Source organism: Nerophis ophidion, linkage group LG09 (assembly GCF_033978795.1).
Source record: "Nerophis ophidion isolate RoL-2023_Sa linkage group LG09, RoL_Noph_v1.0, whole genome shotgun sequence".
Taxonomy (NCBI): Eukaryota; Metazoa; Chordata; class Actinopteri; order Syngnathiformes; family Syngnathidae; genus Nerophis; species Nerophis ophidion.
In genome coordinates, this window is record NC_084619.1 from 68,058,590 (window position 1) to 68,074,434 (window position 15,845).

The 15,845-nt window shown below is 42.2% G+C and overlaps 1 protein-coding gene across 2 annotated transcripts in view; it reads left to right on the forward strand.

The window, feature by feature from the left end:
• Positions 1-774: 774 nt before the first annotated feature.
• Positions 775-15,845, forward strand: part of rgs17 (regulator of G protein signaling 17) — a 30,755-nt gene continuing 15,684 nt past the window's right edge. Inside the window, exons 1-2 of one of the 2 annotated variants that reach the window (XM_061911644.1) lie at positions 781-920; positions 11,057-11,358. In XM_061911644.1, coding sequence (XP_061767628.1) covers positions 11,356-11,358 — 3 coding nt within the window. In that variant the 5' untranslated portion in view covers positions 781-920; positions 11,057-11,355. Of the gene's footprint in view, positions 921-11,056; positions 11,359-15,845 lie in introns of both variants that reach the window. The other variant, XM_061911645.1, reaches the window with a different exon arrangement.

Sequence of the window (15,845 nt, forward strand, 5' to 3'; positions counted from 1 at the left end):
TCTAAAATTGTCTTTTCTGAAAGTTACAAGAAGTTAAAGTTAAATTAGCAATGATTGTCACACACACATACTAGATGTGGTGAAATTTGTCCTCTGCATTTGACCCATCACCCTTGATCACCCCCTGGGAGGTGAGGGGAGCAGTGAGCAGCAGCGCTGCCACGCCCGGGAATGATTTTTGGTGATTTTACCCCCAATTCCTACCCTTGATGCTGAGTGCCAAGCAGGAAAGGAATGAGTCCCATTTTTATAGTCTTTGGTGTAACTCGGCCGGGATTTTAACTCACAACCAACTGATCTCAGCGCGGACACTCTAACCACTAGGCCACTCGAGCAAATTAAAAAATTTAACGAATTTATTCAAACAAGTGAAGACCAAGTCTTTAAAATATTTTGGGGGATTTTCAAATTCTATTTGAGTTTTGTCCCTCTTAGAATTAAAAATGTCGACCAAAGCGAGACCAGCTTGCTAGTAAATAAAAAAATGAAATAAAAAATAGAGGCAGCTCACTGGTAAGTGCTGCTATTTGAGCTATTTTTAGAACAGGCCAGCGGGCGACTCATCTGGTCCTTACGGGCGACCTGGTGCCCGCGGGCACCATGTTGGTGACCCCTGCATTAGACATTAGCATCACACACATTTATACAACAAAACATAAAAATGTCAATATTTCAACAATGTTGGAGTGCAGAGGTGCAACATCTGGGATGATGATGATGATGATGAGGAGGAGGAGGAGGAGGAGGAGTGTGCGCAGGCAGAGAGTACCGCGCATGCGCAGTGCATCCCGGGGCTCGGCGCTGGGGCGGATGGAAGAAGAAAACGGAGGTTCGGCGGCGACATCCCCGTCAATCATGGCCGCCGAACAGCACCGGGACGCCGCTGCTCGCGCAGCCGTCGCCTTCGGACACTGACCGGGGTAAGACCGCCTGTCGAGCCGGGCTAAGTGCCAGCACACCGGCGGGATAGCTCGGCGTTAGCATGGCGGCTAGCTGGCTGCTAGCTAGCGGCTTGGCTCCGCCTACTTTAGTGCGTGTGCGTGTGTGTGTGTCTGTACGTGTGAGTGTGCGTGTGTGTGTGTGTGCGTGCATGTGTGTGTGTGTGTGTGTGTGTGTGTGTGTGTGTGTGTGTGTGTGTGTGTGTGTGTGAGTGTGCGTGTGTGTGAGCGTGTGTGTGTGTGTGTGTGCGTGCGAGAGATGGAGACTCCCGCTGGGCCTCGGGGTGTTCAGGTCTAGTAGTGACCCACCCAGGATGCCTCAGGTCTATAGTACCAGGACTATAGTGTCAGGACTATACTATAGTGTCAGGACTATAGTACCAGGACTATAGTGCCAGGGCTATAGTGCCAGGACTATAGTGTCAGGACTATACTATAGTGTCAGGACTATAGTACTAGGACTATAGCATCAGGACTATACTATAGTGTCAGGACTATAGTACCAGTACTATAGTGCCTGGACTATAGTGCCAGGGCTATAGTGTCAGGGCTATACTGCCAGGACTATAGTGCCTGGACTATAGTGCCAGGGCTATAGTGTCAGGACTATGGTGCCAGGACTATAGTGTCAGGATTATACTACTGTATAGTGTCAAGACTATAGTATAATGTCAGGACTATAGAACCAGGGCTATAGCATCACGACTATACTTTAGTGTCAGGACTATAGTACCAGTACTATAGTGCCTGGACTATAGTGCCAGGACTATAGTGTCAGGACTATAGTACCAGTTCTATAGTGCCAGGACTATAGTACCAGGACTATAGTGTCAGGACTACAGTACCAGGACTATAGTACCAGGACTATAGTGTCAGTGCCTGGACTATAGTGCCAGGACTATAGTGTCAGGACTATAATGCCAGGACTACAGTGCCTGGACTATAGTGTCAGGACTATAATGCCAGGACTACAGTGCCTGGACTATAGTGCCAGGTCTATAGTGTCAGGACTATAGTGTCAGGACTATAGTGTCAGGACTATAATGCCAGGACTATAGTGCCTGGACTATAGTGTCAGGACTATAGTGCCTGGACTATAGTGTTTGGACTATACCCAAGTGTCAGCATAACCAACCTTCATTAAAAGCAGCTTCCATGAAATGCTCACTCATTCACAAACAAGGACATGTCGAGGGTCACCACTTTGTCAACAAATGCCTGAGCAAATTGTTTAAGAACAACATTTCTCAAGCAGCTATTGCAAGGAATTTAGGGATTTCACCATCTACGCTCCGTAATATCATCAAAAGGTTCAGAGAATTTGGAGAAATCACTGCACGTAAGCCATGATATTACGCACCTTCCATCCCTCAGGCGCTACTGCATCAAATAGCCACATCAGTATGTAAAGGATATCACCACATGGGCTCAGGAACACTTCAGAAAACCACTGTCAGTAACTACAGTTGGTCGCTACATCTGTAAGTGCTATTTAAAACTCTATTATGCAAAGCCAGAGCCATTTATCAACAACACCCAGAAACTTCGTCCACATTTCAAATTGTTTTTGGAAACTGTGGACCAAAGAGGACAAGTACCATGGGGATTGTTCTAGGGTGAAAGTGTTCTAGGCAGCATGTGTGATGGTATGGGGGTGTATGAGTGGCCAAGGCATGGGTAACTTACACATCTGTGAAGGCACCATTCATGCTGAAAGGTACATACAGCTTTTGGAGCAACATATGTTGTTATCATGGACGCTCCTGCTTATTTCAGCAAGACAAAGCCAAGCCAGGTGTTACAACAGCCTGGCTTAATAGTAAAAGAGCGCCGGTACTAGACCGGCCTACTTGTAGTCCAGACATTGAAAATGTGTGAAGGCTGAAATATGAGGCGGGAGACTGTTGAACAACTTAAGCTGTACATCAAGCAAGAATGGGGAAGAATTCCACTTCAAAAATGTGTCTCCTCAGTTCCCAAACCTGCACTGAGTGTTGTTCAAAGGAAAGGCCTTGTAACACACTGGTAAAAAAGCCTTTTTTGCAATGTGTTGCTGCCATTACATTCTAAGTTCATGATTATTTGCAAAAAAATAGCAGTGTGAAGATGAAATATCTTGACTTTGCAGTCTATTCAATTGAATATAAGTTGAAAAGGATTTGTTGTATTCTCTTCTTATTGAGCATTCACACAAGGTGACAACTTGACTGCCTGTGGCTTCTGTCCTCAGCCGCCACACACATCAGGGCAACCACACATGGTCTCATGTGCGCTTCATCACCGTGGGCGCATGGAAATGATGTCAGCGTATTTAAAAGACTCCATGCAGTCTGGATTTGATCATCTTTTCAGTAGTTCCATTCAGTGATGAAAACCAGTAGTCGAAGTAAAAGCTATTTTTCTAATCAACATATTTGTTTGGTCTCAGCCCCAATGTTTCGATTCCTGCTTTTTGTTCCACCCGAGACTTGAACTTTGTAGTCCAGCATGCGAGACAAGCGTGTTAGCTACTGAGCTAAAAGCCCAATCCGTCAAGGTTTATCAGCTATACTTTTTCAATCCAAAAAATTCTCTGTGCTAATTGCTCTTTGGGTTTTATTGTCTGAGCTTCCATTCTGGTCTGTGTCTTTGTTGTAAATGTTGTCCACGTCCACGGCCTTGCTGTTCTCAACTCTAAAGTTCTTTCAAGTGAGCTAAAAATGCTAACACAAAGTAGCGCAAAGACTTGATATTAAATCACAGTACAAACAACGGAGTTTCATGGTGTGATAGACATTTGTTGTTATAGGCCTGCAACTAGCCAGTATTTTAGTTATCAATAGGGATGCACCGATTAATCGGTAACCGAATATATTCGGCCGAATATGGCAAAAAAAGCCACATTCGGCCTTCGGTGGAATGAGTTAAAAACAAGGCCGAATAGTGGCATATGACGCAATTTTTTGACGCGGTGACGCAATCGACCAACGTGCAGTGACGCGGTGACGTTGGGATATGTTGTGTACCTGTATGTGTAAGTGTATGAGGTTACAAGCACACACTTATTGAGATTTAGTGGGGCCTCTGTTTACATTATTAGCCTGTTGTGTAGGCTACCTGTATAAGTGTAAGAGGTTACAAGCACACACTTAATTGAGATTTACTTAAGCCTTCTGTTTACATTATTAGCATATCTACTGTGGCTAAGCAGACTTTTGCCAAAAGGACAATAATTCATTTGTTGTGGGTTTATCCACTTTAATGCACTTTATTTTTTTTTTTGGAATGCATGTTTTGTTTGAAGGCCTAATATAAATGAAAAACTGTGCTTTTTTTGAAAAGCAAATACTATCAATCAATCAATCAATCAATCAATCAATGTTTATTTATATAGCCCCAAATCACAAATGTCTCAAAGGACTGCACGAATCATTACGAGTACAACATCCTCGGAAGAACCCACAAAAGGGCAAGGAAAAACTCACACCCAGTGGGCAGGGAGAATTCACATCCAGTGGGACGCCAGTGACAATGCTGACTATGAGAAACCTTGGAGAGGACCTCAGATGTGGGCAACCTCCACCCCTCTAGGGGACCGAAAGCAATGGATGTCGAGCGGGTCTAACATGATACTGTGAAAGTTCAATCCATAGTGGCTCCAAGAGTTCAGTTCAAGCGGATCCAAGACAGCAGCGAGAGTCCCGTCCACAGGAGACCATCTCAAGCGGAGGCGGATCAGCAGCGTAGAGATGTCCCCAACCGATACAGGCGAGCGGTCCATCCTGGGTCCCGACGAGCGGTCCATCCTGGGTCTCGACTCTGGACGGCCAGTACTTCATCCATGGTCATCGGACCGGACCCCCTCCACAAGGGAGGGGGGGACATAGGAGAAAGAAAAGAAGCGGCAGATCAACTGGTCTAAAAAGGAGATCTATTTAAAGGCTAGAGTATACAGATGAGTTTTAAGGTGAGACTTAAATACTTCTACTGAGGTAGCATCTCGAACTGTTACCGGGAGGGCATTCCAGAGTACTGGAGCCCGAACGGAAAACGCTCTATAGCCCGCAGACTTTTTTTGGGCTCTAGGAATCACTAATAAGCCGGAGTCTTTTGAACGCAGATTTCTTGCCGGGACATATGGTACAATACAATCGGCAAAATAGGCTGGAGCTAGACCGCGTAGTATTTTATACGTAAGTAGTAAAACCTTAAAGTCACATCTTAAGTGCACAGGAAGCCAGTGCAGGTGAGCCAGTACAGGCGTAATATGATCAAACTTTCTTGTTCTCGTCAAAAGTCTAGCAGCCGCATTTTGTACCAACTGTAATCTTTTAATGCTAGACATGGGGAGACCCGAAAATAATACGTTACAGTAATCGAGACGAGACGTGACAAACGCATGGATAATGATCTCGGCGTCTTTAGTGGACAAAATGGAGCGAATTTTAGCGATATTACGGAGATGAAAGAAGGCCGTTTTAGTAACGCTTTTAATATGTGACTCAAAGGAGAGAGTTGGGTCGAAGATAATACCCAGATTTTTTACCGAGTCGCCTTGTTTTATTATTTGGTTGTCAAATGTTAAAATTGTATTATTAAATAGAAATAACTGGAATATTAAAAAAATGTCAATATTCAATAAAAAAGTACTTTATTTGAAAAACATGTCTAAATATTTATTCTAGGCTATTTATGCAATATTAAAAAAATTGTGAAAAACTGCATTCATTATTCGGTATTCGGCCTTCGGCCAAGCGTTTAAATTTTATTCGGCTTCGGCCACAAATTTTCATTTCGGTGCATCCCTAGTTATCAAGTAGTTTGTTGAAGTCATCTGATTAAAGACACTTTATATTTAAAGGGGAACATTATCACCAGACCTATGTAAGCGTCAATATATACCTTGATGGTGCAGAAAAAAACCCCATCCATTTTTTTAACCGATTTCCGAACTCTAAATGGGTGAATTTTGGCGAATTAAACGCCTTTCTGTTTATCGCGCTGGAGGCGATGACATCAGAATGTGACGTCGCCGAGGTAACACACCCGCCATTTTCATTTTCAACACATTACAAACACCGGGTCTCAGCTCTGTTATTTTCCGTTTTTTTGACTATTTTGTGGAACCTTGGAGACATTATGCCTCGACGGTGTGTTGTCGGAGGGTGTAACAACACTAACAGGGAGGGATTCAAGTTGCACCACTGGCCCGAAGATGCCAAAGTGTCTGCCGCCAGACCCCCATTGAATGTGCCAGAGTGTCTCCACATTTGACCGGCGATGCTAAGGCAGACATGGCACAGAGATGTATGGATAACCTGCAGATGCATTTGCAACGATAGTCAACAAAATCACAAAGGTGAGTTTTGTTGATGTTGACTGCCAGCTAATCGATGCTAACATGCTACGCTAATCGATGCTAACATGCTATTTACCGGCGGTGCTAAAGCAGACATGGAACAGAGATGTATGGATAACCTGTAGATGCATTTGCAACTATATTACGTTTACTTCCACCCACATTTATTGCGAAACAAACACTTACCAATCGACAGATTTAAGTTGCTCCAGTGTCAAAAGATGCGAAAGTCCTGATCGTTTGGTCCACACATTTTACCGGCGATGCTAACTCAGCTATTCGGCCATGCTATTGCTATGAATAGCGTCAATAGCTTCAGTTTCTTCTTCAATACTTTCATACTCCAACCATCCGTTTCAATACATGCGTAATCTGTTGAATCGCTTAAGTCGCTGAAATCCGAGTTTGAATCCGGGCTAATGTCACTATATCTTGCTGTGGTATTCCCATTGTTCGTTTACATTGGCAGCACTGTGTGACGTCACAGGGAAATGGATAGTGGTTTCGAAGATAGCGAAAATAAGGCACTTTAAAGCTTTATTTAGGGATATTCCGAGACCGGTAAAATTTTGAAAAAAACTTCAAAAAATACAACAAGCCACTGAGAACTGATTTTTATTGTTTTTAACCCTTTTGAAATTGTGATAATGTTCCCTTTTACAGTTCCTGGCACACTCTGGATTTGATCAATCTTATGATTGAGACTTACTAAAGGATTACCGTATTTTTCGGACTATAAGTCGCAATTTTTTTCATAGTTTAGGCGGGGGTGCGACTTATACTCAGGAGCGACTTATGTGTGCAATTATTAACACATTACCGTAAAATATCAAATAATATTATTTAGCTCATTCACGTAAGAGACTAGACGTATAAGATTTCATGGGATTTAGCGATTAGGAGTGGCAGATTGTTTGGTAAATATATAGCATGTTCTACAAACCCCGTTTCCATATGAGTTGGGAAATTGTGTTAGATGTAAATATAAACAGAATACAATGATTTGCATATCATTTTCTACCCATATTCAGTTGAATATGCTACAAAGACAACATATTTGATGTTCAAACTAAATAATCATTAACTTTAGAAATTGATGCCAGCAACACGTGACAAAGAAGTTGGGAAAGGTGGCAATAAATACTGATAAAGTTGAGGAATGCTCATCAAACACTTATTTGGAAGATCCCACAGGTGTGCAGGCTAATTGGGAACAGGTGGGTGCCATGATTGGGTAAGAAGCAGCTTCCATGACATGCTAAGTAATTCACAAACAAGGATGGGGCGAGGGTCACCAATTTGTAAGCAAATTGTCGAACAGTTTTAGAACAACATTTCTCAACGAGCTATTGCAAGGAATTTAGGGATTTTACCATCTACGGTCCGTAAAATCATCAAAAGGTTCAGAAAATTTGGAGAAATCACTGCATGTCAGCTATGATATTACGGACTTTTGATCCCTCAGGCGGTACTGCAACAAAATCCGACATCGGTGTGTAAAAGATATCACCACATAGGGTCAGGAGTACTTCATAAAACCACTGTCAATAACTACAGTTGGTCGCTACATCTGTAAGTGCAAGTTAAAAAAGCGAAAGCCATTTATCAACAACACAAAGGAACGCTGCCGGCTTCTCTGGGCCCGAGCTCATCTAAGATGGACTGATGCAAAGTGGAAAAGTGTTCTGTGGTCTGACGAGTCCACATTTCAAATTATATTTGGAAACTGTGGACGTGGTGTCCTCCGGAACAAAGAGAAAAATAACCATTCGGATTGTTATAGGCGCAAAGTTGAAAAGCCAGCATGTGTGATGGTATGGGGGTGTATTAGTGCCCAAGGCATGGGTAACTTACACATCTGTGAAGGCACCATTAATGCTGAAAGATACATACAGGTTTTGGAGCAACATATGTTGTCATCCAAGCAACGTTATCATGGACGCCCCTGCTTATTTCAGCAAGACAATGCCAAGCCACGTGTTACAACAGCGTGGCTTCGTAAAAAAAGAGTGCGGCTACTTTCCTGGCCCGCCTGCAGTCCAGACCTGTCTCCCATGGAAAATGTGTGGCGCATTATGAAGCGTGAAATACGACAGCGGAGACCCCGGACTGCTGAACGACTGAACCTCTACATAAAACAAGAATAGGAAAGAATTCCACTTTCAAAGCTTCAACAATTAGTTTCCTCAGTTCCCAAACGTTTATTGAGTGTTGTTAAAAGAAAAGGTGATGTAACACAGTGGTGAACATGCCCTTTCCCAACTACTTTGGCACGTGTTGCAGCCATGAAATCCTAAGTTAATTATTATTTGCAAAAAAAACAAAGTTTATGAGTTTGAAGATCAAATATCTTGTCTTTGTAGTGCATTCAAGTGAATATGGGTTGAAAAGGATTTGCAAATCATTGTATTCCATTTATATTTACATCTAACACAATTAACCAAATCATATGGAAACGGAGTTTGTAGATGTTATAGTTATTTGAATGACTCTTACCATAATATGTTACGTTAACATAGCAGGCACCTTCTCAGTTGGTTATTTATGCCTCATATAACGTACACTTATTTATCCTTTTGTTCACTGTTCTTTATTTATTTTAAATTGCCTTTCAAATGTCTATTCTTGGTGTTGGATTTTATCAAATAAATTTCCACAAATAAGGCGACTTATACTCCAGTGCGACTTATACCGTATTTCCTTGAATTGCCGCTGGGGCGCTAATTAATTTAAAACCTCTTCTCACTCCGGCGTTTACCAAAGACATGGGGTAAATTTAGGCCTGCGCTTATAAATTTGAGTGTGATGTAAGAATACCATCATGGAAAGCACATTTAATTAAAAAAAAACATTATTATGGTTTTACATTTACTTATAAATGAAGTCCATGCACAGCTCCTTCTGATCAAAAGCATCGATAACTTGTTTATAGAAGTTTCCCTTATCCTTTTTTCAGTTTTAAAAGTCTCTCTGTCTAAATGGAGATCTTCCTTTATCACATCCTGCTTCGATTGAAAGTCCAGTTTAGAAAACTGTTTTATTTTAGATATGTAATCCTCCATGTTAAAAGTGCAAACAAGAGGAAAAAATAAACGATCGATGCTCACTCTTGCTGCTTGTTGTCACTTCTTCTGCAGCTGAGTAGTCGCAAGAAGGCTCACTAGCGCCCTCTACCACCAGGAGGCGGGAGTCATTTAATGACTCATATTTGACACACGCTGCTACGGTATATTAATAAAACATAGCTGCTTACTGTTCTTTTTAGCATATTCAATAGCTTGGACCTTAAATCCTACTGAATATGTTGCGATCCGCTGCTCGGATCCGTACATATTCTGGTTTATTGTTCCATTTTAGTATCACCCTGTTTAAACGTCTTTATTTCCTGTTTAGTCTGTCACCATGGTAGCTCATTAGTTCACCTGCCCCTTGTTATCTACGCACACCTGTTTTTTCTTCTAATCACCTCCCTTATTTAAACTCGCCCCTTTTCGTTATTCATGCTCGGACTCTACTGTGATGACTCTTCTTCGGCATGGTAATGCCGGCGTTGTTTTCCCAAGGATGCGTCGAAGCAGAACACAGCAAAGGTATGTTATAAATGGATTTATTAAATAATAAAAAGGCTAGGAACAAAAACACTGGTGTAAAGAGAAATGGTAAACAAAAGACGCTAGCGTGAAAGCTAGGATAAACACAAGGAAAACTAAAACTTGGTACGAGGACACAAAAGAGTAAAGAAAAACAGTCAGCATGAAAGCTGGAATATAAAGTGGCTTAGCGTGAGAGCTAGCGAGAAAATACATACAGGCGAATGATGAGAGTCGTCCGAGAATGAATAACGAAAAGGGGCGAGTTTAAATAAGGGAGGTGATTAGAAGAAAAGCAAGTGTGCGTAGATAACAAGGGGCAGGTGAACTAATGAGCTACCATGGTGACAAACTAAACAGGAAATAAAGACGTTTAAACAGGGTGATACTAAAATGGAACAATAAACCAGAATATGTACAGATCCGAGCAGCGGATCGCAACAGAATAGCTCTTAATCTTATTCCCTTTATGCAATTTCAAATGATTGAAATCAGCCTCCTCCATTTTGAAAATGATGACAGGTGAAGTGCCACTCGTGACGTGACGAGTTTGACCCGGCGTAAATTCTAGACATGCGCTGATAAAAATAATATTTTGCGCAAAGCCATTTATCAACAACACCCAGAAATAACCTGGCGTTATTCCTGAGCCAGCGGTAATGCTAAGCATGCGCTAATTAGTTAGCGAAACGAGTTTGACCCGGCAGTAATTCTAGGCAGGCGCATACTATATACCCGGCGGCAAGGAAATACGGTATATTTTTTTTTTCCTTCTTCATTATGCATTTTCGGCAGGTGCAGCTTATACTCCGGAACGACTTATACTCCGAAAAATACGGTAATCAAATGAACAAAATATATATAATCGAATATACCAATTAATTGTTGGAGCCAGACATTTTTCTGTGGTATTATGATGCATATCGTACTGTCTCTACTTGATCTGTGGTATTATGATGCATATCGTACTATCTCTACTTGATGTGTGGTATTATGATGCATATCGTACTATCTCTAATTGATCTGTGGTATTATGATGCATATCGTACTATCTCTACTTGATCACTTCGTTTTTTGCACTTATGACGAAGAAGGATTTTGAATCGTATTTTTATTTGAAAGTAACCAACCATTTTTCAAAGTGTATTTTTTGTCACACTTGTTGCATTTCCGTCCTGGTGTTCTTTCAGATGCTGTACTTTCAAGTCCACCAGCGACCCATTCGCTGAGCTCCGAGGAAACCTCGGGGCCGGGGGCCGCTGACGAGAGTGACACAGGATCGGAGGAAGAAGCGTTGGGTTCCGCCTGAGCTCTGTGGTGTGGCTCTCTGTGCTACTTGCTTCAGGGATGGTGAGACCAGTGACCTATCCTCCCCACCTCCTGGCATCAGTTAGCCCAAGTCCCCCAGCATCCCAACAGCCCAGCAACCGGATTACCTCACGCTGCCATGACTGCTCTGTCTGACCTGCTTTCAGGAACTCACTAATTCATGGTAAGTTTCTTTGAACTTTTAAATAGCAAGCTTTTCCAGAATCTGTGTGACTCCTCAGTCCTCAGGCGTGTGTTTTTTACGTCTTTTTTTATCTCTGTAAAAATATTTAACAATACTTGTTAAAATTTTGATCCGTCTCTTTGCCGTAGCTCCCAACAGCTACGGTTTTCCCCTAATGAGTACGGTTTTTGATAATCCAGTGGATTTCCATTAAAAATGGAAGCTACGTAGAAACTACCAACTATCCATCAATGATGATTGATTGGTTTACATATAAGAACATTGTTGCGTTTGGACCGGATGTTCCTCCGAGGGAATTTAAGTTGCTGGTCAATCCCAAGTTCTTTTGATGACACATTTACGCTGATTTTAAATGATAACCCAGAACAGAATAGGTATTTTGCAATTTATTCCAAAGCTTTGGAGAGACCAACCTAAAAAAACAACATATTTAATTCGCGTCGCCTAGTTGATCTGAAAACCTTATGGAAGCGCTGTCTTCTTCAATATCTCTCTCGCCCCCACCCACCAGAACGAATACACCTATCTACTGTTCTGCTTAGCCTGAGACAGGAAGAGATAAGAAGGGGGTATAGCTAGTCCTTACATTCCTAAAGCTTCAACGTTAACACACACAGTTTACTAGCGGACAACCAAAAAGAGAACAAATGGAAAAACACTAGCTGTTTTCAAATATGACTATGACTATAAAGAAATAACACTTAAATATGGAAATATGTAGATATCTATCTCCGTCAACATTGGTTGTTCACTATGATGAGTCCCCAGACCATGGCACAGTAAGACACATGGGATCAGATCATTGCATGCATGTAAACTCCACTTCCCGAGGGTGCTGAGGAAGAACAGACTGGAGAGACAGCTGATGGTGACCTTCTATCGCTCGGCTGTCGAGAGCCTGCTGACATACTGCATAACAGTGTGGTACGCCAGCTGCACTGAAGCAGACAAACAGGCGATTCGGAGGGTCATAAAGTCTGCGCAAAAAATGCCCTCCCTGAAGGATTTACACAACTCCGGTTGCCTCAAGGAGGCAAAAAACATCACCAAAGAGAGCTCACACCCTGGGGAGCAGTGGGCAGCAGCGGTGCCGCGCCCGGGAATCATTTATGGTGATTTAACCCCCAATTCCAACCCTTGATGCTGAGTGCCAAGCAGGGAGGCAATGGGTCCCATTTTTTTTATAGTCTTTGGTATGACTCGCTCGGGGTTTTGAACTCCCGACCTACCGATCTCAGGGCGGACACACGCTAACTTATAATAATGATAATAATAATTCACCCCTATACAATATCCTGCCCTATTACCCTACTGTGCAATACTACCCTTCGGGTGCAATACGTCCGACACTGATTGTTATTTATTACTTCGGTACTCTTGTTTTGGTCTGTATATTGTACAGTATTTTGTATTTCTATAGTGTTTTGTATATTGTACAGGTTGCTTATTATTTTTATTGGATAGTAGTCTGTTTATTTCAATTGTTAGTTTTACCTCTTGTTATTTATTTTACCCGTATTTGTTCCCACTACCGCACCTTAAGTTGGAGTCTTTAATCTCATTATATGCAAATATAATGACAATAAAGTCTGTTCTATTCTAAACGTGTGCAGCTTGAGCAGATAAACAAGGTCTAATATGCCTCAAACACATTACATTTATTTTAGTAATTTTTATAATATGGCCATCACATTTTAGCTTAGGGTCCAAAATATCGCCCAAATATTTCATTTCCTTTACCTGCTCTATTTTATTTTGATTAATGTTGACCTGAATTTCATGTCAATCAATCAATGTTTGTTTATATAGCCCTAAATCACAAATGTCTCAAAGGACTGTACAAACCACTACGACATCCTCGGAAGAACCCACATAAGGGCAAGGAAAACTCACACCCTTCTAGGTGAACGAAAGCAATGGATGTCGAGCGGGTCTAACATGATACTGTGAAAGTTCAATCCATAGTGGATCCAACACAGCCGCGAGAGTTGAGTTCAAAGCGGATCCAAGACAGCAACGAGAGTCCCGTCCACAAGAAAACCATCCCAAGCGGAGTCGGATCAGCAGCGTAGAGATGTCCCCAACCGATACACAGGCGAGCATTCCATCCTGGGTCCCGACTCTTAACAGCCAGTACTTCATCCATGGCAATCGGACCGGACCCCCTCCACAAGGGAGGGGGAGACAAAGGAGAAAAAAAAAAGAAGCGGCAGATCAACTGGTCTAAAAAGGAGGTCTATTTAAAGGCTAGAGTATACAAATGAGTTTTAAGGTGAGACTTAAATGCTTCTACTGAGGTTTGCATGTCTAACTGTTACCGGGAGGGCATTCCAGAATACTGGAGCCTGAACGGAAAACGCTCTATAGCCCGCAGACTTTTTTTGGGCTTTAGGAATCACTAATAAGCCGGAGTCCTTTGAACGCAGATTTCTTGCCGGTACATATGGTATGATACAATCGGCAAGATAGGATGGAGCTAGACCGTGTAGTATTTTATAGGTAAGTAGTAAATCTTAGGTGCGCAGGAAGCCAGTGCAGATGAGCCAGTACAGGCGTAATATGATCAAACCTTCTTGTACTTGTCAAAAGACTAGCAGCCGCATTTTGTACCAACTGTAATCTTTTAATGCTAGACATGGGGAGACCCGAAAATAATACGTTACAGTAATCGAGACGAGACGTAACAAACGCATGGATGACGATCTCAGCGTCTTTAGTGGACAAGATGGAGCGAATTTTTGCGATATTACGGAGATAAAAGAAGGCCGTTTTAGTAAAGCTTTTAATGTGTGACTCAAAGGAGAGAGTTGTGTCGAAGATAATACACAGATTCTTTACCGAGTCGCCTTGTTTAATTGTTTGGTTGTCAAATGTTAAAGTTGTATTCTTAAATACAGGTCGGTGACTAGCAGGACCGATAATCAGCATTTCCGTTTTTTTGGCGTTGAGTTGCAAAAAGTTAGCGGACATCCATTGTTTAATTTCATTAAGACACGCCTCCAGCTGACTACAGTCCGGCGTGTTGGTCAGCTTTAGGGGGCATGTGATTATTGTTTCTTCAGAGAGAAACTCTGTTTTGTTGTAATTTAGGGTTAAACAGTTGTTGTGAAGCCTTGCTGCGTTGTCTGTGGAATATCTCTGCAGCCTGGGAGGAGTTTCTGCTCCACATGAATGATGCTAGCATTTGGCAGATGCTGAGATCCTGAAGTTACTCATGACTTTATCGGCGTTATGGTCAACTCTTCTCATACTTTGATGCTGCCATGCTGCTCATGGTGGTTTCTGTCTGGAGATACACCAGTGATGACTTCACACACCATTATCAACAATTTGTCGGTGGCTCATTTTATTGTCGGTTTTTGTGGCCGAACCGTTTCACTTCCAGTTCTGACTTTGAGTTCCGTTTTTGACCTTCCGGACTGTCCGGTGTAGGAAGTGAATGACTTTTCACTCAGTCCTAACTCTCATGGCCTCTTTTAACATTGTGGACTGTCACACCAGTGGAAAAAGAACATACAAGCATTACCTACAAAGCATATGGTGAGGCTTCATTCTTCACCACTTGTCGAGGCCGACACTTTTTTGGGTGGCAATCAAAGCAAACGGTGAAGTTGGTCCCTTGGGGTTGACCGAACTGCAAATTCAGTTTTTAGTGCCAGTGTTCCTGCATCTGCCAAATGCTAGCATCATTCATGTGGAGCAGAAACTCCTCCTAGGCTGCAGAGATATTCCACAGACAGCTGAAATAGCAACAAGTTTTCACAACAACTGTTTAACCCTAAATTACAACAAAACAGAGTTTCTCTCCGAAGAAACAATCATCACATGCCCCTAAAGCTGACCAACACGCCAGACTGTAGTCAGCTGGAGGCGTGTCTTAATGAAATTAAACAATGGATGTCCGCTAACTTTTTGCAACTCAACGCCAAAAAAACGAAAATGCTGATTATCGGTCCTGATAGACACCGACCTCTATTTAAGAATACAAATTTAACATTTGACAACCAAACAATTAAACAAGGCGACTCGGTAAAGAATCTGGGTATTATTTTCGACCCAACTCTCTCCTTTGAGTCACACATTAAAAGCGTTGTATTAGCATGTCCTTCCTCCTCCACGGCCAGCTGGACTACAAAGCTGCAGCTCGCTGTTATTAGCATCCTTTATGGCAGGGGTCGGGAACCTTTTTGGCTGAGAGAGCCAGGAAGCCAAATATTTTAAAATGTATTTCCGTAAGAGCCGTAAAATATTTTTTTAACCCTGAACACAACTAAACGCGTGCATTTTTAAGTAAGACTAACATTTTTAGAGTATAATAGGTCTCTTATTCTTTGTAATAACATTGTTATTCTGAAGCTAACTGTGGAGGGGGCGTGGCCTGCGGGCCTGCAGCGAAACAGGGTGTTGCCAGGACCGGCCTCGAAATCAGCGACAGGTGCGTAGACGGCCCACCTGGGCCTTTTTAC